This window comes from Cetorhinus maximus, chromosome 26, assembly GCF_964194155.1.
Source record: "Cetorhinus maximus chromosome 26, sCetMax3.hap1.1, whole genome shotgun sequence".
In the NCBI taxonomy this organism is placed as follows: Eukaryota; Metazoa; Chordata; class Chondrichthyes; order Lamniformes; family Cetorhinidae; genus Cetorhinus; species Cetorhinus maximus.
The window spans coordinates 21,416,401-21,440,450 of NC_135904.1; the positions used below are offsets into that span (position 1 = coordinate 21,416,401).

Genomic DNA, 24,050 nt, shown 5'->3' on the forward strand with positions numbered 1-24,050 from the left:
TGAAGCATTTAGGTAAAGATGTAAGGAGTTTGGAAAACATGCAGAATGAACGAAACAAATGCACAAAGGAAAAAGAGAAAAAACAATTTTGTAAATTGAACTTTGTTTCTATTAGGAAGATGATAATGCCAGTGCATAGGAACACATTGATTTTCATCATCTGGTATCTTTGTTAAATCAATAAGGTAATTCTAAAGCCAAGTTGGATATTAGAATGTTTAGTACATTTATATTTCTTAGTAGATGACAGTAGTCGAAAGATTGCTATCTGTCCACCCAATTTGCTGATAGTTTTCAGGTTTATTCTTGTGGAAAGATTGATGGTCTGTTGCGTCCTTTGGGAAAATTGAACAAGTAGCATCAGCAATATGAGAATTTGATGTTGGAGCATTGAAAATTTCATGAGGTAATATACTCAGCACTTTTGCTGGGGCAAAGAACATCACATTGTACACTTTCAGTAAGGACGTTGCCTACTCTCTCAAGTAGTGATGTCCTAACATCCTTTTTATAGGGCAACTTTTAAGATGGAAACATTTTTGTCTAATAAATTGACAGTTCTAAAGCCAAGTGGGAAAGGTTTTCTCTAGTGATGACTGAAGGAAACAATAATCCACTGGAAAGAAACATTTCCAATTCTATATTGTCTGCAATTCACATCATGGTTGATTCTTTAGAAATTTTCACTGAGTTTATTGTGTGTGGTAAATACTAACATGTTTTCCTCGTCAGTGTTACAAAATTTAGTTCTAGATCAGCCATAGCTGTCCAGATTTATGAAAGGAAACTGAGATGATGCCAAGCTATTTATTTGTTTAGTTAACTCCTATTTTGGATTGTAATTTAGTTTTGAGAAAAATGTCAGAATCATGAACCCGTGGCCCCCAGATTGTACTTAAAGCTCTTAGTCTTGTTGCTCCTGATTTCAGTATGAAGGATTAATGATGTGCACTTTCAAATACCTGCTAGACCTTATTTGGCACACAGTAGAATTGTAAGAACATATCTTCAACTTTGCTGAAAATTTCATTGAGTTCACTTTTATCAGAGAACTGTAGAACTGAAATTTTATTTGTGATGTCACATTTCTTGCCATGAAAGGAAGTGACATCTAGTACATAACATTTTCCTGGAGTTGTTTTTAATGGAGAAAAGGCTCAGATAAATTCATCAGGATATTAAAATAAGAGAATAGGATTGTATTATTCCCTGGCAAATCAGGAATCAACGGAGAACATTGAGATGTTCTACTAGTGTCACTTTGAAAATTGTGATAATTGTGCTCCACAGATTCCTCCGTTGTCTGGCACAGCTAGTTTGAATTTGTGTTGCATTGTTTGAATTGCTTCTAATGATATTTTGCCACTTTAGTCATTCTGGTTGGGGGAATAAAGGTTCTGTCAAATATTCATTCATCATCTTAACATCACCACAAGCAGATTAATTGGTTATTCATCTACTGGTATTGGTGGGCTCTTGTGTGCAAATTGGCTGCTGCATTTAGCATACATTACAGCAATGAAAACATTTGGAAGGACTTCATTGGCTGTTAAGTGCTTAAGAACATCCTGAGAACATGAGAAGTGCTATTCCAATGCAAGTTTGTTCTTTCCAGTCCAAGAACTAAGGATGCATTCAGAATAGGGTCCTTACTTGATTGATGAAAGATCACCTGACAAATATGGCTGCCCAAGGACAAAAGTGCAATTTTCTCCTTTGGTTATTGGCAAAACGTCATTGCATGTGGAGGCTGAGCACTAAAGAATGAGGAAAACAATACTTACACTTAGTAATCGAATGTGCATATTCTACATTGTTTAAAAATTGCTTCAGCATCACATTGCTCTAAAATAAAATAAGAAACAAAGTCAGATCACGTCACATTTTCATCTGAATCACATTGATTTAGACATGGCGAAATCAGGTTCACTATTGTTTCCAGCATTCCTTTTCATTTACACTACTGAATAAGTAGAATACAAAAATACAGTACTGTATAATTATGTTTATCCTCCCAACATCCCCGCTGTGTTCTTTGGGCTAATCTGATAGTTTAGCCTAAAGACGTCTTTAATCCTGCAGTTTCATTAACCTGCCAGGATGTTCACTTCAGTAGCACTAAAAATGTTTGACTACTACAGTTCCCAATTTACTGAAGGATGCAAAGTGAATTGAAGAGCTTGACCTCCAGTTTTTATTTTCCACAGAAACATATAATGTGTTTTTGTAGGTCTGTACAGATAAGATCAGGAGATTACTATACAGGGGATTGTGGGTGTGAACCGTTTGTTCATTTATCCCAATTCCAGTTGTTTTTTAACTTAACATTTTAATATCTGGAGTAGAAAATTGTTTTTGTCTTACTTCAGAGATTTCTACCTCCCAAATCTATTGTTTTTGCAACAGGTTTTTTTTTAAGCACTGCTATACATAGATATTTTTGAGGCATATTTACATCAAAAGATATTTTGGTGAAAGGCAACTCAAAAGTCCTACATTTTGTACCAATATGAACAGACAGAAAGATAATTGAGGGTTTTAAATTTCGGCACATTGATCTGGATACACTCGAAGGATATTGGTATGATAATTCAGCAAACTGCCGTTTAAGACCTCTGTTGTTGCCTGTGTTCACTGGTCAAAGTTTGGTGCATTTGAGTTGTTTTTGGCAAGTAAATGCATTCCTGTTATGCACTGGCACAGAAAGCTGCTAGCCTTTTTAGCCTAGTTTAAAAAAAACTTTGGAAGAAACTTAGTTGGTAAGAATTGTGCACTGTTGCTGTTTCAGGAAAGTCAATACATGGTGAAGAAGATTCTTTCTTGGAGTATTGTTAGACTTGGATGCTGGCCTCATATCCATATATAAACACTGTTCAATTATCCATTATGCTTTGCCTGAGAATCATAAGTTCATGTTGTAGAATCTCCAGTTGTAGCTAATTTGATGGAATGATCCAGTCCATTTTGACGGTGGCAAATGGGAACCAATTAAAATTGCATTTCCTTGTATTTTGGTCCCCTCTGTTATCAGCTAAATATAGGATAATTAAGTCCATGAGCTTTGTTTATGTCTGACTGGACACATTTTGTGTACATTGAGCGAAATACAGTATATACCTGTGTAAAAGTCGATCTCATATAAAAGTGGACCCATGATTTTTGGATTAAAGCAATTACAATTTTTCATATGCCTCATATAAAAGTTGACTTTAGTTTTTCAGAGATCAAGTCCCATTGGCTGCTCCACTCCACTTCCTGGAGGTCCTCGCACACTCACATAAATTGTGGCAGGTAGGAGATGCGTCTGGGAAAAACCAGTGCCAAACTGCTTGTCCACTGGGAGCAGCTTGAACTGATGCTGCATTTAAATTATAATCGTGGGCAGCTCAAATCACAGCCCTCCCCAAGGAGGCACAACCATGACCAAACAATCTGCCAATCATGCCCTGCTGCATTGGGATTTGGAACTAAACAGCGCAACCTTACTGACTTACCCAGACCGGACATCACTTGGGTGCGCCCATCTGTATCATAGCAACAGGCCAGGGACAGCTGAACAATCAATGGACATCCAGATAGACCATGCACAGGATGTTGCGTGGGCCCAAATTAAGCAAGCACATCAACCCCCCAAATTGAAAATTGGTCTCAAAATTCGACTTTTACACCGGTATATATAGTATTTGTTCCTCCATTTTATTAGTTTTTCTGTAAATTGGAGTATTAAAAGCTATGAAAACTATTTGTAAGTATATGTTACATTTCCCTGAATTAGTACTTTAAGTTTAAGTCAGCATATGTTTACATTGTTCCATTTAGGAAAGGAAAATTGGCTGGCAAGTCACTCGCTGTTATCATGGGGTGGGAATTAGGCATTTTGGCTTGCCAATGTGAATCTGGCTAGACTTAATGAATATTTTGCATGGTATTTTCAGCATTCATTAGTTTTTCTCTCTCACCCCTGTGTGAACAGGAATCAGCCAAGTGTAAATTAAGAACAATTATTTACTGCTGAACAAAAACAGAATTACCTGGAAAAACTCAGCAGGTCTGGCAGCATCGGCGGAGAAGAAAAGAGTTGACGTTTCGAGTCCTCATGACCCTTCAACAGAACTGAGTAATATTACTCAGTTCTGTTGAAGGGCCATGAGGACTCGAAACGTCAACTCTTTTCTTCTCCGCCAATGCTGCCAGACCTGCTGAGTTTTTTCAGGTAATTCTGTTTTTGTTTTGGATTTCCAGCATCCGCAGTAGTTTTTTGTATTTATTGCTAAAGTCATTTCAATCAAAATTCATAGTATTCACAGCAAGCTAAAAGCCACAGGCATTACTGTATTTTAACATTATTTCCATGTTTAGAAGTACAATATATAATCTAAAAAAACTACAGATAATACATTTCAGAAACAGAATGATGAATCTTAAACTTACAATAATTATCTGCAATAATCTAAAGAGAGATTGATTTAGCGGACCAAGTGGGTGGGTGTTAAAACTAAAATCCAATGGGCCAAAAATTAAGAAAACGTGAAATCAATGGACACATAATTTAACATTTTTGCACCTGCCTTATTCTTATTAAAGTGCTTCCAATATCTAAATGCAAGATTTTTCTTTACATTGAATGAGGGTGTGGTTCTGAGTTTGCTTTTTAAGCGAATGCTGTCTACTGCTCTTTTTTTTTTCTGTCTGATACATTTCAATATAAGTGAACGAAAAAGAGTCAAATGTCCTGACTGTGATATGCTAGTAAATGAAAATAACAAAGCAAAATTTCACTCATCAGATTTATCTTATCACAATTAGTGCTGAAGTCAGTCATTGAGCTCTGGAAGCCAGTTCAGTGCACACTACTTTTTTGCATTACCAACATTGAACTGTGTCCAAAATTACTTAATATACCATAGGACCTATAAAAGCAATCGCTTGGTCCTTCAATGCAGGAAGACCATTTTTATTTTGAAGTTAGCCTGTCAGACTGTGGGTTAATAGACAGACTGGCAGTGTTTCAGTGTGCTAAGCTTTTAGATTGATGGATGTGAATTTCTGTGCATAGTTTATCACATGGTGAGTTGTCATTTTGTCTGCACTATCAAGAAAGGTAAAGAGCTTCACGATAGGGAAAAAAGACACCATGACACTGTGAATCATTTCCTGATGGCTAATAACTAAGGGGCATTGGCAGAATGGCCAGGTGGGGGTTATTCTTTTTAATGCAAGAGGATGTAGATCTCTGCTCTAAAGTTGTGGTGTGACCTAATAGAATTTCACGTTTTGTTTTCCAGGGACTATTGTGACAATCTTGGTTATAATTCTTTAAGTGCAGCTGACTTTGGGAAGATTATGAAGAATGTCTTCCCAAACATGAAAGCTCGACGCCTAGGCACAAGAGGCAAATCAAAATATCCTTTCGAGTGGCTTTGAAATTATTGGGCTGATATCTTGTTCATTTTAACTTGAGGGAGAGCATTCTCCCCAAGGCCTGTCATATACTGTTACGATCCTGTTAAGGGATTGTTAGAGCTTCTAAAGACTTATGCTATGAATGCAGTTCTATTTCCATTTTCCCCATGCAACCCCCCCACCACACCAAGAGTTTCCTTATGTTACAAAGTCTTTAAGGGTCATTGACTTTTCCTTGGACCAACTCAAAAGTATATCGCCTCTCTCTGGAATCCACTCTGATTTCTCTTCAGTGTTCTAGCTATTCTCCAAGGTACATCACTTGGTGGGGGTCCTTCCATTAGCTTTTGGCTAAGCAGCCCTCCAATTTCTTTATTGTCCTCATGCCTCTGGATTCTACAGTTCCAGCAGAGGTCTCCATGTGACTCCTGGACAGTGGCTTAAAACATCAGAAAACACCCTTGGCTTCCAATTGCCTGCTGCGATTGTTCTAGTTGCAACCAAGCTGATTGCTTCCAGAACTCCAACTGCAGCAAGGTTAACTGCCTTTTGTTATGAATTATTGTAGATTTTTCCTTGTAGCTTCCAGCTAAACAAATCTTCCAGTTATTTTTCCTCTTTCCAGCTTATATTGAATACTGGCTACCATTTAGAGGCTGCATCATGGAGGAGCATTTACTCTACTTCAGGTGTAAGTCTGGCTTTATCTCAACTTCCAAAGAGCTGCAAGCTATGTAAGATCCAAAGGTGACCGTCTTTTAGCTGCTTTTCCAAACGTTAACTGCTGCTGGCTGTGCCCCAACTGAATTCACAAAGATAAACTCAAAAACAAAGATCTCACTAAGCTCCACCTATCTCCATGGCTGTTTGACACACATGGCTTGCTCCCAGGTAGAAATGCAAATTAACAACCTTTTTAATTCCAAAGCTTTCATTAATTCTGGGAAACCATCTTTTACTGGAATAACTGCAGACGTCGTGTCTCCGGTTCTTTTAGCTAAGTAAGACTACCTGCCATTTTATCATCCTCACCCTTTTTAACTCTGAGTTTATCCGGTAAATAGAAGTTACCTCTTGAGTTGTAATTACTTAAGTCTGTGTGATTTGCCAGCCTCTAGATGTTCACCAGTTTTTTTTCCCCACTGAACTTACATTTAAAATTCAGTTTCTAAAACTAAGAAGCTATACGTCTAAAACATATGAGCTGTGACATTAGGCATGTGCAACAATACGCCAACATTTTTACAAAAAAGCCTTCTTGAATAGATCATCACAGTATCATATTTAGCTACACAACTCCTGTAAGACCATCTTCTGTGGTTAATTTGTTTGGTCTTGGTAAAAATGACAACAATTCCCCTTTCTGATTTTTCCGTTTTTTTAAAGACGCTCTTAAATTGCGTTATCTGTGTGGGCCAGTGGCAAGTTCTGTGGATTAAAATGTTGTTTTCTGTTTTGTATTTGTTCTATTGTACTAATTATCTATCAAATGTAAACTATTTTGCTTCTTGACACTGTTTCTGCTCCTGCCCACCGTAATGATCTAAAATCTTATCTGTGCTAAATTTTTAATTGAAGGGTGACTCCTACCTTGGACTTTGGAATTGACCTGGGCTGTTCACTGCAGGGAAAAAAGAATTCGCTCATAAATTTGAGCAGCGATTTGCAACCCTGTAACAGTGAAGCAATGCATATTATTGCTCAAATTTTGTTGTCAGTTCTCACAGGATGTGGAAAAATTTGATGATGCATTATCATTTAGGTTTTGGTACGCACCATAGTGTGAGATAGACTTGAGATCTTGTAACAGGCCCTTGGACCTTGGAACATAACAAAAGGCCTGTTGTGACCTGCACCTGAGGAGATGGGTGAGAGGAGAAAAGAAGTAACTAAATGTTCCCAAAATAAAATGCACATTGTAGGTTAAGGGATAGATTTCAGTTTCATTATACCACTGTGCTCTTGGAATTCCACCCTGTGCAATTATCAAGCTTCTGCCACTGGATGAATGAGGTCTAACCACTGACTGCATGCATGTGTTGCCATGTAAATGAGTTTATATAGTGACCACAGCATTTCTGAGCTCCTGAAACTGGTTCACATCTAGCCCAAACTGACGTGTGATAAGTCTCCTGTCACGTTCAATGTGAAATTAATTTGAGAAGTATCAGTTCTATGGGTTATCAGCCCATAGCACAAAGAGCACATGAGTTTGTAGTCTCATGCAAAAACTAGGGAGGAAATTAATGGAAAGTTAGTGAAATGCAGCTTTTCTGATATCCAGGTTGGGCATCGGTTAAGTTCCAATCTACGTCAGACTTTTGTGCCTGACCATGGGCATGCTTGATGCTGACACTATCTACCCAGAGTAGAATCTGAATTTAAAGTATAAAAGCGAAAAACTGTGGATGCTGGAAATCCAAAACAAAAATAAAAATAGCTGGAAAAACTCAGCAGGTCTGACAGCATCTGCGGAGAAGAATACAGTTAACGTTTCGAGTCCGTATGACTCTTCAACAGAACAGAATTTATGTATTTATAGTAGGCTAGAAGAAGGTCACTGATTTACCTTCAAGTGCAGCCTAGAGCCGCTGAGAAGAAAATGGGATTAAAGACACATTTAAGTGTTGTGATTCTGACAGCTTTGATATGCAGTAAAATGTTTTTCTTTTCTCTTGGTTTACAAAATTGGAAAACCTTGATTTACAGTGTAGCCTTGCAATGCAATCGCAGCTACTTCTCTATTAATGCTGTGAAAAGAATTTGTACATTTTAAAAGGTTACAATTTGTATATTTTCATTCTTTTAATGATCAACATTTGTCTCATTTTGCATTTAATGTTTTTTTTCTCACATATGATGCACTTGAAAAGTTTTACTGATTTAAGTTCATAGGTTTTTGGTGATCCTGTGTTTTTGAGTCTGCATTCTCCTGTCGTCATACTTTTATTTAAAATAAGGCTCAATACATTCTTTGACCTTAACTCTTTGAAACATATTGCTATAGTGGTCTGAGGAAAAAAGCTTTTGTTCACATGCCATCGCTACCAAGCCTGGATTTTCACAAAACTGGAGAAGGGGTAATAATTTTCTGTGATCATGACCATTAAAATGTGAAGATAAACTATACTGCATGATATCGATAAGCGTAATGGGAAAGAATGGTGGAATTTGCACAAGGGACTGAAGCTTCTCCAATACTGAATGAAAGTTAAAATAAATCTTCTCCATTTGTTCTGCCTCCAATTTGTAAATAGGATTTCCTCATCCAACAAGGGACTCATTTGGATAACACATGATTATCTTGGTTGCCCCCCCCGCCCCATAACTTGCATTATTGACAATAGCCATGACAACCGCCAACTTCCACTTTTCCAACATAGCCTATCTACACCCCTATTTTCATCCACACCACTAACAAAATCTTCATCCATACCACTAACAAAATCTTCATCCATACCTGCATTTCTTCAGATTTGTTCCTACCAACCTCTTCAGTTCTATCTTGGTAAACTCCATCTCATGCAGCATTCTGCCAAGGCCCAGACAAATTTTCTAACCAGCCTTCAAAAATGCTGTGGAAATGCATGTTCTCAAATATTGGAACAGCCCATGCTTATTTGTATATAAAGTCTATACAAGTTTTCCAGTAAATTTTATTTTTCAACAAAATGCCACCTCTAATATAATCGATACTTCAATTTTAACTGAGTTACAGTTATCTTGCATTCAATTCAATTCACATCTTTGGTCACATGTCTTTTTCTGATGAAGTACTCTTTTTCAGTCAGCCTTGCCCAGGTTTCAAGATCTGCATTAAACTTGCAGGTCCTTCCAACATGTTTATAATTTTATTGCCTACTGAGGTGACTCATTTTCTAGAAGTATGTAATTTAAACATGTTCCCCATTTAGAAAAGAGAATGCATCTATTTGGGGGTTTCTTGCAGTAGCGCACAAAAGTAGTAGTGGTTTGATTTGGCTGGGTATGAATGAGAGAGCAGCAAGGATGAGTGGACAAATCAAGCTCTAGTTGATTTGAGGATCTTGAATGTCTTCATTTTGAAGGAAAGGTTCAAATTACTATTACCACAGTTAGCTCAGTGGGACAGCAATGCATTCAGGACAAAGCTGCTCACCATAAATTGTAAGGACAAGCAATTGCACATTGGGATTCAGGACTCTACAGAAAGTGTATATATAGCTCAACCCAGAAAAGTCCATTGTTTAATTTCTTGTGCTTCCAGTTTAGAAAATGTGTATTGGCCTTCTCAAAACTACATTAACCTTCACAAAATTATAGAATAATACAACATAGGAGGCCTTTTGACCCATCACACAGGTTAGTATGTTTTGGAATTGGGCTTCCATTATGAATTTAAAAATCCCAGCCACTGCTCACACAGGTACTATCTTTCAGTGAAACCAGTTTGAATATAGTTGCAATACCACCAGAACTGTTTCAGTACTGTGAAGTTCAGGTATTCAAGGACTGGAATTAAGGCCATTTCATTAAATAACTGCCATAGTCTGGGCTGGTAATTTACCTTCAAAGCAGCTGGAATTGTGGTATGACTGTCCCATGATCAAGTACAAGGTGTGTTGTATTGAAGGGAATATTGTTATTTTTGCAGAAATGGACGTTTGACTTGTTTCATTACAGTCAATTATGATGTTGCTCCAATCAATGCATTTTATGTTACCAATGTGAAAAATGCCCTTAATTTTACTTTTACTTAATTTTAAAATTGTTTATTCAAATTCAATTGCTGTCACTGAATTGGACCAATTTCATGTGATTTTGTGGTAGAAAGTTACAAACTGTTGTCTGTTGAATTACTAATTTTGCCCAATTAAGCATTTAGCCACTATTTGTCTTTAAAAGCATTTTTACTACAGCAACATTTATAACCTAATGTTTGGTTATATTGCATTCTAGTCTGAAGGATCACACTCTGCAGGCCACCTGCAGAGTATTGATGAAGAGGTCAGATCTGCAGCTTGCAGTCTGGTATGTGAGTGGGCCCAGAAAGTATTAATCCGAAAATTTGATTCAGTGGTCGATCTAGCTCGCTTCCTCGTTACCAGTCACTATATTGGCACAAAGTCTGTTGCTGCATTGTCGGTAATGGCAGGTGCGCCTACAGGTGAGTAACTGTATTCATTAGAATGTTCCCCAGCCTGATTCCATTTAACTGCCGTAAAGACTATGCTTCTGCTTTTTATCAGTGAACTAGGTAAGGTGAGTAAAGTATGTGGTTAAACTATGTGCTTTGCCACTAGTTTGTCAAGTAGATAAGCACTAAATCTTAAAAAGAAATATTGTCCATAAAATGCAACTCTGTAATCTCTCACTTTGAGACAAATCTCATTCCGCCTCCTCCCCTTCCTGACGTGTTCTCATTGTAAAATTGGATTGGTATCTACCATTCATGTCTAGGATTTTAAGTACAATGCCTAATTAGTTCCCTTATCCTGCGCTCCTCCCCACCCCCAACCCAATAAGTCCCAAGTTTCTATTTCCTACATTACAACAGTGACTGTACTTCAAAAGTTCTGCATTGGCTATAAAGCACTTTGAGACATCTGGTGGTCATTAATGTGTTATGAGGTGGCAGATGATGTCTGTCAGGCAGATCAAATCCACGAGGGAAACTTGATAATGTTTTGCAATTTGTATTTTATTTTGTGATGTGTGCCCTAAATCCAGAAGTAATAAGACTACCATGACTTCAGAGGTTTTTAGAAAACTAAATTAAACATTTATTAACAAAAGAAAAGATTTCAAGCACATCCATCGGTCTACAAATTACTACTTTAATAACTCCTAAAACCCTTAATTAATCTGGCTCCCAGTTAAACCTCCGTTAAGGCAATAGTAAAAAAACAAAAAGATGTAAACAGGCCCAGGCAAAGTTACACGATACCCTGGACAGTAGAATTCAAAGTGAGTTTTCTCAGCTTCGATTCCTGTAGACAGCAGCTTGATGCCCAGATGTTGGAGGCTTTTCACACTTGTGTTAGGTCTTAGAATGCCTTCCCCTCTTACACATAGCCATCTCTCTTTTATACATGGTTTTCAATTTTAGTGCAAATTCCATTGTTCCGATAGGTCTTTGGAACTTTACCCCTCTCATAATACAAATCTTTTCATAGTACTAATTTTATCAGTAACTTTTGGGGAAAAAACAAGTATACTGTTTGGCTTAGCTTCTTCTAACTAGTTATAACATCCTACAATCTCTTTGAAATTTAAACTAACCTAATTTATCTTAAAATGCAAATTTTCCTCACCCCTCATTCACATTCTAAAACTTCAGCCATGTTTACATATTTAACAGTTGAAACTTAGCTTCTTTTTGATGACTCAAAGCCTCCAGACCAGCTGTATCCAATTCAATTAAATCCCACACACGCACATAACACAGAGAAACTATCCAAACCCCACTATTATCCCATTTTTGCAATAAATCGCAATAATAGTATTAAAATTATTATATTTTCATGACAAATGGCACTATATAACTGCACACGTTTTCTTTATTAATTGAACCTCAAGCCCCATTGTTGGGAAAATGTTTAGGAAATTCCTTCCCTTCCGCGGCATCCAATCATGAGTTTATCTTGATTGGAGTGAAGGTGGATTGGCCAGTTGCAGCTGCAGGAAGAGGATTTGTGGAACAGATTCCTAACAGTGATGAAATATATTAATATGTAAAAATTTAAATATTATAGGTTCCTTGTGTTCAATGCTCAAGAATCTCTTGGCAAAGCACATCTAGTCAGGTACCAGTTGCCCCTCTCCTCCAGGGCACAACTGCTATCTCCTTATCACCCTGTAAGATGAAACCCTGAGCACCCATACTTTCACTCCTCTACTTCGTACTGTAATCTTTTGCATCCTGCTGCTGAATGCCTAACTTTGTCGCACATTGACCACCCACCCTGAGAAAGCTACTTTGGTCATTGGTTCACAGCTGCACCACATTTCATATCTCTCCCTTGTGTTGACGTATCTGAACCACTCCCAGCAGGCCTTTGAACACCTGTGTGAATGCACCAAAAAAAGCACACTGCTTCTCCCAGTGCTTCAATAGTTTGCAACCCCAATCCCTTCCTTGTACTTCCTGCTGGTTACTTTGAAGATTGGACATCCTCCAAACCATCGGCCCATCAGGCTGCATGCCTTAAATATTGATCTTTCATCTCCAAACTGCATGTCATCTGATTTTCCAAGAGTGACTCCACAGGAAGCACACAGCTATATACACACCTACAATAACATTCATGCACCTTGAATTGTCATGCAGTCACAACTGAATAATCTCAACAAGTTCTCTATAAAGAAAAGAGAAAAAGCCCAGTCATGTCTGCTTGTTTCTTTTGACCTTGATAGTGTAACCTCTCTCGGTTATGGATTTACAAGCTGGCGTCAAACTACAAACAAATTTCTCTCAGCAACAGCAATTATCCTTTTGCCTATTTATAAAGCACTTCCAACAGGGAGAACTGAGCAGGTAGAACTGGTTTTTGCTCCAGTTACTGCTTGGAATCTTAAAGAGACATTTCGGGTATACAGATTTTGATCTTGGTAGCCAAAAAATTTGCTCAGGACAATCCTTTCACATCTATTAGGAAATGGCTATGAAGACACAAACTTTCCACTCATTATATAATAAATTGTGTATCACATGGTGCAACATATATCCCATTATAAAATTGTGCTGTGATTTATTGTGAATGATGCCATGAGAAATCCACTGTAGTAAGATTATCAATATGCCTGCCAATTTTCTAACCTGCAGAAAAATAAATTTGTTAAGTATTCCTAGGCTGTTTTCTGTTATCATCAGTGAGTTTATGTTTTAAGAAGTTTAAATAAGGGAGTACTAAAAGTATCACTCCTGCACTTTGTCACTTTATTTTTTGTCAAAATTATTAGTTCGTTATCAACTGCTTTAGTTTACTGAATATAAGTTCTTGTCCATTTATAGTTTGATTTGCTGTATATATTCCATATTGCCAACATTCTATTTCTGGAAAAAATTGAGGTATCCTGCTGCGTTAATGGGGTATTGAGATCTCATTGCTTACCTGCTGTTTAGCCTCATTTAAGCAAGAGCTCGACACCTGGTTTGTATTACACCTGGATGTAATTGATGCTGGATGCAAAAAGTGGAAATGCTCCATTCCTGGCATTACCATCCTTTTTAAGCAATAAAAAGTGCAAGAGAATAGGCTTTAGGGTGGATAAAAATAATTTTAAAAAATGCAACCTAACGCTTTGTCACTGAAACTTGCACCACACAAGTATAGTTGAACATACTGAGTAAAGGATAAATGTTAATTATGAAAATGAATATGCAGAAAGCAGTGCTGCTCTTCTATATTCCCTGACTAATGGCTTCAAAAAATAGTTAAGTAGAATTCCTTCTGGTTCTGTAGGGCTCCATGGAGCAGCTGTTTCTACAATGAGTTGCAAAAAAAGATGGAGATGTATATGACCCTTTTATGCTGAAAGGAATATAAGGACTGGTAGAAGCAGGATCATTGCTTTCCATGATCATTACGTTTCCGCTAGTGTTAGAGGTCAAACAAAAAGAGCAAAAGGTATGAAGTGAGTGAAGTTGCTCTTTAAGAAAGGCATCGCTAACAACCTGTGAACAAAATCAGAAATCACACATTTTAAAGCTGCAAGTTTAGTGGTGCTGATGTTTAAATGACCTACGAAGCATCTGTTATCTGAGCATTTTTTTACAGAAGTTGCTATAATTTTCTTGCAGGAGCAAAACAGCCATCTGCTTTTATGCCCATGACTGAAAGCAATTCCTTTCAGCCGCAAGTGAAGACTTTGCTTTCCCCATCAGTAGATGCCAAGCAACAGTTGCAACGTAAAATTCAACAGAATACGCTGAAGAAACAACAAGAGCAGAAACTCCAATCTCCACTACCAGGGGAACAACAAGTAAAGAAAGTAGAAGGTGCCACAGTTGGGGGAGTGGCCAACATCCCTAATGGAAGCCCTGCTCTGCTTTCTCCTCAACCTACTATTGGCATTGTGGTGGCAACTGTTCCCAGCCCTATCCAAGTAAGTTATTCATGGTTCAATATTAAGAGTGAATTGCCAACGAATAGCAAAGTGAGGGCTGTGAATAAGGTTAAAAATCTGGAATAAAAATGCATCATCTGGACCGTGAATTACTTGTTAGTTTTCATTAGTAAAGTTACATAGTTTAGATATATATTACTAACTGATAGTAATTGATTGTTTAGTTGTAAGCCCTAAATTGCTTTCAAACTACCTTGATTTATATAGTTTCCCTGCTTAACTGGCTGGTCCACATGATGAATAATGAAAAACAACAAAGCCTTTCACTTCAGAGAAAGGGAGTAGTGTCAGCCAAATTTTGGCCTACCCCATGAAATTATACCTTGTGGTGCTTTCCTAATGGAATAGTGTTGATGATGATGATGCTTCTTGTTCCCCCTCTTCTTTCTTTCCCCAGAAGATAGTTAGTATGGTGATTTGTTAAACCACTGGTGAACCAAAAAAATAATGGACAAATAGTGATTACTCCTCCCTGCTTTTTTCTCTTGTACATGTGATTATAAGGTCACTCAAAAACTCGAGTCAACCTCACATGTTAATTAAGCCTGGTATTTCTTTGTGTTTATGTGTTGTTTATGCCTGTAAGGATATTTTGTCTCTAACAACAACTTGCATTTATATTGCTCCTTTAAAATAGTAAAATGTCTCAAGGCAGGAGTGTTATCAAACAAAATTTGACTCCAAACTTAACACCATAAATCTGCTATTTATAAAGCCACAGAAAATATACATTAAAATAAGTTATTTTAGAATGCCTTTAAACATATAAAATGTGTAAATGTATAAAAATACACATCGAATGCCTGATGCCTTTTGGGGGTAAATAACCTTCTCTGAATTGCACAGATCATACTTGGTCCCCAGCTTGTGATGAGTTAGCTGACAGCAACACAGGTGACGATGCTGTGCTAAAATTATTTTAACTTCTTCAGATTTCAAAGAAGATGATTCTGTTAGGGTTTCCATTTCTGACTGTAGTCCAGCCAGAAAGTACATGTCTGAAAGCTGGATGGAGGCAGCATTGGGCTCAGCTGTGATGCCTTTTGTGGTCATGTCAACACTTGCATACTGTATCTGGTCATGGTACCATAGGCCTGCTGATATGCATGAACCATAATCACAGCAGAAGTCATCAGTTTCTGGGAGAAGAGTAGCAAATTGATAAGTTTATCATTTGGGAAATGGTGATATATCAAAAAAGGAAAAATAAATGTTGATTTTTGTAGAAGCTTTTCGCCTCACTTGCATCAGGGCAATTGCAAGAATACCAATGTCAGGGGAAGCAACAACTTTATATTGCATGAGAAGAGTGCGCTGATTGGTTGCCAAGTGAACTCTGTTCGAGGTATTGCCATGGAGAATGCACCAGTTAATGGTGACTGACAGTTAACTGCCAAGCATTATTTGAAATTTAAACCAGGCAGCTTAACTCTGGTCAAGGCATTGCCCTGAGGAATGAACCAACAAATGCCTATCACTTATTTTGTTTAGTTGAAACAGGCACAACGTGTGTACATGTTCATTCTGTCTGCAAAAAACAGGGCCCTGTAAATTAATATATGTAGCTTCCAATACACACATGTGCCACACCGTAAGCCCAATTGATAATCTTAAATTGGTTGTCAGTGTAATTTTTTTAGCACAGCTGAGGATTATTTAGTAAATGTTGTCCAATCACAGAATAGCATCTAACGCTGGACACTGTTTTGAGTTTTGCTCCAGCTCTACCTGTCCCACCCCCCTCAACCAGCTTATATTTCACCTCATTTCTATTTTTTCTCAGTTCTGATGAAGAGTCATACGGACTTGAAACGTTAACTGTATTCATCTCCGCAGATGCTGTCAGACGTGCTGAGTTTTTCCAGCTATTTTTATTTTTATTTTTGTTGTGGTCAATACACATGTTGGGATTCTTACAGTTTCTTAACTGCAATCTCAAATAAGGCCCAAGCCATTTGTTCACCGTGCAAGCTTGATGCTGTAATAGGGCTCATCAAAGACACCTTGTGGGATAATGGCTACCCTGATCAGATCATTTCACGCTGTATATTGCGAAAACTAATGAACGGGGCTACGGCCATCACTTTCGGTCCTGAAAAGTGCCCCGTCTACCTCAGATTACCCTCGAAAGGCAAGGTATCTCAAAAATCTGAGCAACAGGTGAAGCTAACTGTGTTGCTGTGCAGTATCAACATGCGTGGTATTCGCACTAACAGGATGTCGCCGTCAAGCCAAAAAGTCGTATTGCTAAATAACCCTCAGTGTGCTAAGGATTACGCTGACAACCAGTTTAAGATTGTCAGTCGGGCTCTCAGTGTGGCACATTTGTATGTACTGAAAGTTGCATATATTAATACACAGGGTCCTTTTTTTTTGCAGACAGAATGAACATGTACATACATTGCGCCTGTTTCAGTTAAACAAAATAAGTGATAGCCATATGCTGGTTCATTCCTCGGCAATGCCTTGACCAATCAGAGTCAAGCTGCCTGGTTTAAATTTCAAACAATGCTTGGCAGTTAACTGTCAGTCACCATTAACTGGTGCATTCTCCATGATAACGCCTCTACCAGTCAGAGTACATTTGCCAACCAATCAGCACTTTCTTCTCATACAGCATAAAGTTGTTGCTTCTTCTGACATTGTCCTGATGAGTGCCAGATGAAAAGCTATGATAAAATGTCTTTTATCAGCAATACTCAAATGCTTATTTACTTCAGAATTTTACAAATGAAGAAGGGTGCTTTAATGTTCATTTGAGTTGCCTCCATTTTCTCTGGCTCCCGTTTAAAACTTAACAAGGCCATTAAGTGTTGGGCTTGGTTTAATGAGTTAGAAGGTTGTGGGTTCAAGTCCCACTCTGTGAACTAGCACATAATCTAGGCTGACATTTCGGTCTGAAGTGCTGTCTTTTGGATGAGACATTAAACCAATGGCCCAGCTGCCCTTCGGGAGGGCATTAAAGATTCCATGGCACTATTCGAAGACGAGCTGGGAATTTCTTTCCAGTGTGCTGGCCAATAGCTCTCCCCTCAATTAACATCACGAAAATAGATAATCTGGTCATTATCTCGTCGTTGTTTGTGAGACATTGCTGTGCATAAGCATTTCCAAAATACTTCATGGCTGAAAAATGCTTTAGGAAAGTCTTGAAAGGTGTTATATAAATGCAAGGACTACCTTTTATTTTGGTAAGAAATACTGCTAGTGTCACCAGAAAATATGAATATTTCATATTGGATTTTTTCCCTAATTCAAGATGCAATGTATTTTATTCACCATTTTAAAAAATTTCCTGTAAAATTCTGTAGCTTGTTCCTGGCCCTCTTCTGATCCCAATATAGCTGACAGGAAGAAGAGAGGGAAGGTGGTGGCTGCTGTTAATAATGCCTTTGTTGCGTACACTTCCTGTTGCCCCAATATTATTACAAATTTTGCAGGAAATTCATGACTAACAGAATCACATTTGTGTCATCCTATGCTACAGGGCATTGCACTTTGGCTCCCCAAATTCTCCATTGCACAAGATCTATATCAACATTCTCTGATTCATACGTTATCCTGACCTGGGAATAAATCATTGTCCCTTCATTGTTACAAGATCAAAATTCTGGAACTCCCTATCTAAAAGCACTGTGGACGTACCTTCACCATGCAGACTGCAGTGATTCAAGGCAGCTCACCACCACCACCATTCAAGGGCAGTTAGGGATGGGCAATAACGCTGGACTTGCCAATGATGCCCACATCCTGTGAATGATATTTTAAAATTCAATTAAACAAAAAGTAGTTGAGTATTAATACACAGAAACTTGTGTGTGAATTACGAAGAAAATTAAAATGGGAGAATAGATTGCTAGTGACGCAAGAATTTAGTTCATGTAATTAACTTGGAGATATTTTCAATAACTGGGGATACGATGATTTTAATTTTGAAATTAGGTCTGGAAATAAAAGTAAAGATTTTTACCTTAGTTCACTTGGATATGTTTACCCTATTCGCTGTAATATAGTATCTTACTTTGTACATTACAGGAAAGTAAGATGTGGCAAAACTGTTGGTAGTTCAAGCTAAAGAAAAATCACTTGCTTTGCGCTGAGGAGTTTGTATATTTGTATATAATTTTTATATGCCTATTACGTTCAATTTTTCAGATGCAAAGAAGCAGACAGATGATGACATCACCGAGTCCATTAGGATCATCAGATAACAAGGTCCTTCCTTTGAATGTTCAGGTTGTTGCGCAACATATGCAGTCAGTCAAACAGCAACAGAAGACTGTCCAGAATGTCCCTGCTAGTCCACACAATGATCGCTCAAGACCTCGCTATCATCAAATCTTGCCTAAACCAGCCTCAACCAGCACACTTACCCTTAGTTCCCCAACTACAGTACTTTTGGCCAGTAGTCCAATTAAAACTGTTGTTTCTGGCCCATCACATGCAAGCCCCCTGAATATGGTGAAGATGACAACAATATCTCTCCCTCCTAACACTGGTGCATCTCCCAAACCTACATCAGCAAATAACAATACTGGAATAGGAGACAAATTGAAAACTGGTCCAACATTGAGAGTTGGCTCAACTTCTTGCCTTCCTGCTGTAGGATCCAAAACAAGTAGTGCCACAACTACACCTACTGCTGAGGTCATTAAATCTGAACATGAGGCAATATCAGGTGATGAAAAGCAGATTCAGTGCCAAGAGAATTCAAGTCATTTGAAGGATCCAAAGAGAACAGTTGGTTCCTCTCTATGTGGACAAAAAAGTAATAGTGATGGTGGCATGAAAGTGAAGACATCAAATGGGAAAGCAGCTAATGAGAAGACAGCAAAAGTCTGTAATGGTCAGAAAACCGAAGGAAAAAAGACCAAAAACGAAGGCAAGTTTGTACATAATGAAAATCTGGCCATTTCAATAGTGGGAAATAATCAAAGTGTCTTTTCTGTTTCCTCCACTTCAAATTTCACGAGCACCAGCATTAATTCAAAATCCATTACTGAAGCTGTCAGGTCTCATAAAGACAATGGGATGTGCCCAAAAAGTCCAAGAAAACGCTCGCCCTCTAATTCTGCATTTGAAGCACAGTTGCCTCCTGTGAAGAAGGCTATGCTTTTAGAACATACTGTAGGTAGTGCAGAACATCAGAAGGCTTGCCATGGCATTGCAGTAATGACATCTCCAAAACTATCTGCAGCTTTACCAGTAAAAAACGAAAATGCACCAGCAGTGACTCAGGCACCCGGTAAAGTTACTGTTAAACTGAATACAACAGGAATAACCCGCATATTAGCAAACCCTTCATCCGATATTCAAGTAGTAACCTTGGATTACCCTCAGACTACTGCAGAACAAACCTTTCAGGAAAACAAAACTGCAGATTTGGAAATGAGTTCATTCAGTTTGCAAAGAAATACAAGTACAAAGCTGACTGCCAATCATACTGACATGCAGCATATCAATAAGAGTCACCAGTGTTTTGTGCCTACAGAAAGACAGCAAGTACTAAATGCTAATGTGATTGGGAATTCGGGGACCATTGATTTTCAAGTGTCTGATTGGGAACCAGTACAATGTAATGGGTTGGATCAGCAGTCTTATGATCAGCAAATGGAAGCACAGAACCAGCTACAAAGTTCTACTTCAGTTCAGCTGCAAGGCCTAAATCAAGCACAGTCATCAAACCAATTACCTCTGCAGGATAGTTTGATGGAGCTCGCACCTTCAGGTTCACAAAGCAATGAAAGCTACTTTCAGTTTGATGAAGATCTCACACAGGACAGTATTGTTGAAGAATTAGTATTATTTGAAGAGCAAATGTCTATGAATGCTAATTTTGGAACTGGTTTGGGAATACCTGCTCATAGTCATTCCACAATAGGTCAAGGTACAGTGCTGTCATCTCATCAAGCTGGACAATTCTACCATCCAATCCATAGCAGTGGTACTCCAACTCCAACTCCTACACCAACACCAACTCCTACACCCAATCCAACGCCTACATCAGAGATGATTGGCTCTCAAACCTGTTCAAGTCCAAGTTCCAGAATGGCTCAGACAACGCCTGTAGATAGCGCGCTTGGCAGCAGCAGACATACACCAGTCGGCACTCCTCATTCAAACTGTAGTAGTAGTGTGCCTCCGAGCCCTGTTGAATGCAGGAACCCTTTTGCTTTTACTCCGATAAGCTCCAGCATGGCATACCAAGATGCTAGTGTCATTTCTAGCAGCCCTGTTAAACCAATGCAAAGGCCTATGGCCACTCACCCAGACAAAACAAAAATTGAATGGATGAATAATGGATACAACACTGGAGTAGGCAATTCTGCAGTTTCTAGCAGTGGTATTCTTCCCAGTTATCAGGAACTGGCTGAGGACCACTTTAGAAAACCGCATGCCTTTGCTGTTCCTGGACAAACGATGCAGTCATATCACCATAGTACCATGCAGTTACAGTCAAGACATCATGATGCTCAGTTGGGTCGTTTGACTCCAGTTTCACCTGTACCACACCAGATAGCTTCTATGGCTAATGGCAATAAGCAGGAGGGCTTCGCAGTTCCAGCACCTCTTGATAACAAAGGAATACATTCACTAATCAATAATTTTAGGTGTCGCAGCGTCAGTCCTGCTGTTCATCGTCAACGTAATCTTAGTGGAAGTACTCTAACTCCTGTGATTAACCTGCCAAGAACAAGTTTGGCATCTTTTGGAAGCCTAGTAACACCTGAAGTTCACAACAACACCTTTGCTAACAATATTTCAAATAACAGTGCCAACAGTATGGCTCAGCGAAGCCAATCTGTCCCTTTGTCTGTTATGATGCAGAGTCCTTTACCATCTTACCAGAAGCAAACCAACACTAAGAAAATTACAAATGTGTTGTTAAGTAAACTTGATTCAGACAGTGATGATGCAGTCAGAGGTCTAGGAATAAACAATTTGCCCTCCAATTATACAGCAAGGATGAATCTTACTCAGATATTGGAGACAACATCTAGTTGTGCTAGTGCCAACCAGCAACCAATGATTAATTCAAGCTCTTCTGTCTTTGAATTCCAGAAGCCTAGTTACCTCATAAAACACACCAACAACGATCAGTTGGGTTATATTTCTGAGGATAATCAAGCACAAACTGAAGCCAGAGAGCAGTCATTGGATTTCAACAACACAGTCAAAGACTTTCTGGTTGAAGACAGCCTACAACCAAGCCAGCAAATGGTTGGTCAAGTGTCATCAGATCTAAATGTTGCCTCTGATTTCTCCAGTGATCTCAGGTTGTCTGCTGAACTTTCAGGCAGTATAAATGATTTGAGCACTTTAGACACAAATCTGCTGTTTGACCCAAGTAAACAACAGGGACAAGATGTTGATACTACACTGGAGGAATTGAATGATGATGCAGTATTCCAGCAAATCTGTAATGAGTCCATGAACTCCATGCAGTCTTCAGGTTTTGACTGGATGGAAAGTAAAGATCATCCTGCAGTTGAAATGTTAGGTTAAATCAAAGAGTACTGTTAACTATATAGCACACATTTAATTTTTTGACACATCACATTTGGCCTAACAGATGTGCCTGCCTTAAGAGAAACATTTCTTCCTAAAAGAGGTGATACAGGAGAAAACTAACTACTGTGCATTCATGGGTTTCAATAATGTGTCCATAATTCTTTAATTTTAGGTGCCAGTATTTGACATCTTCCTGTTTGGTTTACTGCAGACATGTGCATATGCTATCAATTTATGGAATTGGATTAATTTATAAGCTAGGCTGTCTTGGGTAGGTTGCTGTAGTGAAATGTAAATGCAGTTAGAGCCTTTTTAAGATCATCAGTGGTGAAATGAAATACTGCTTAACTTAGGTCAATTTATCTTGTATAGAATCACTTTCATTCATTGCCCTTCCAACTTTAATATCCAGTATATGATTTAGCTGACTGAATCTTCAGCCCAGAGTCTCAAGATAAAATCCAGGCCACTATCCTGTATCGCACTGCCTTTTTTTTTTAAAAAAAAGCTAGTCATAGTGTGAATGTAGGTCTTGTTGGCTGCACATTAAGTTAATGCATCAGTTTACTGTGTGCTTTCTGCTGAATTTTCCATAACTCTGTTGTAAGAGACAATATTTATATACTGGTATTATAGTCACCCTTTGTTATTTTGTTCTCTGCATAATAATACTCATTGGTGCATTTGGAAGTCAGCATTATGGACAAAAGGAAAGCAATTTTCCAGCGATAGGAATGGAAACCATGAGGTGCATTCCTCATTTATGATATCACTCAAACACCTGGTATGGATCACAAAATTCCAGGGTGACTGTCACTGGTTTTAATGGATAAAATAGTGAGAAGTCATTTGAGAAACTGCAGTAAGAGTTCATTTATCTGTCTGCCTTTTGACATTTAGAGTTATGTGATGGTTAAGTGACTTAAGTTGTCAGCAATGTAATGTTCATCTTTTAACATGGAACATTCATTAATTTGGTAATTTATGCAAGGTAGTAGATTCATTAGGTGTTTCATCCCTTGTGCGCTATTTTTATTGCACTGGTTAACTTGTTCTTGCTAAATTCCTCTGCGATATTTTAACGGGAGTGTTAACCCATTTATTTTAAGCAAGTAAGCAACTGTTCAGAAGTGCAGACAGAAATTGAACATGAACCCATTAACAAGTACATGGATCCATTAACAAATAATGGATTAAGCTCCTTGTATCCTTACTGAAAGAGTGTATATTATATAGGAAAATCAATGGGTACCTCCTAATTGCAAAAAAACCCCGGTATTTCTTGTATAAAAATTCGCTGTAATATATATTTCAAATGGAAATTCTTACACTTGAAGTTGATTTGAATACATTTTCCTTTCCTTTAGGAAAAGTTGTCAAAATGCCTGGCAAGGTATTTCTTGGTAAAGGTTTGGATTTTTTTGTTATACCATTCAAAGGAGAAGAAATCTTGAAAAAAATATGCATTTTTTAAAATCCCTGAATAAACCACTAAAAGGACAGAATGGTACTTGCCTGGGCAGTATCATGTAGCACTCCTCCAACCAGGCAGTGGGTTAAAAGATATGACGGAGGAATGTTGGTGATTAAGCTCAAAGGAACTTCCTAAAATGAATTTATTTTAATTAGGCCCTGGTATAATCTACATACCTTTTCCCCCCTTGGGCATATATCTTTATTGAAATCTATAACAGCTTTCCCGATTGTTCAGTGAGTAAATACAACATATGGTTTGATCCTGAAGCATACATTTTAAGGAGCTCCTAAGTTAGATCCTCCTTTAACTGCTGCCCTGGCCATGCTCAACAAAGGTAGGGTTGATAAGTCTATAACTATAAAGGCTATAAATATAAGATTATCATCAAAAGAATGTAGGTAGAGTTTTTAGAAGCATTTTGATTTGAGCAAAAGCTGCTCATGTTGAGGATAAATATCAATACAGACCTGTTGGGATGGAGTGGCCTATTTCTGTATTGTAATTTCTGTCTAATTCTATGTTGTGTTTGGAGTGCTCCATCAGAAACAGT

The 24,050-nt window shown here is 38.1% G+C and overlaps 1 protein-coding gene across 2 annotated transcripts in view; it reads left to right on the forward strand.

Annotated features, from left to right (window-relative positions):
- LOC144668376 (DNA-binding protein RFX7-like) overlaps positions 1-22,722 on the forward strand; it is a 65,857-nt gene extending 43,135 nt beyond the window's left edge. Inside the window, exons 5-9 of one of the 2 annotated variants that reach the window (XM_078530343.1) lie at positions 5,286-5,402; positions 8,399-8,483; positions 10,342-10,549; positions 14,186-14,490; positions 18,667-22,722. In XM_078530343.1, the coding sequence (XP_078386469.1) occupies positions 5,286-5,402; positions 8,399-8,483; positions 10,342-10,549; positions 14,186-14,490; positions 18,667-22,017 (4,066 nt within the window). In that variant the 3' untranslated portion in view covers positions 22,018-22,722. Of the gene's footprint in view, positions 1-5,285; positions 5,415-8,398; positions 8,484-10,341; positions 10,550-14,185; positions 14,491-18,666 lie in introns of both variants that reach the window. The other variant, XM_078530342.1, reaches the window with a different exon arrangement.
- The last annotated feature ends 1,328 nt before the right edge of the window (positions 22,723-24,050 follow it).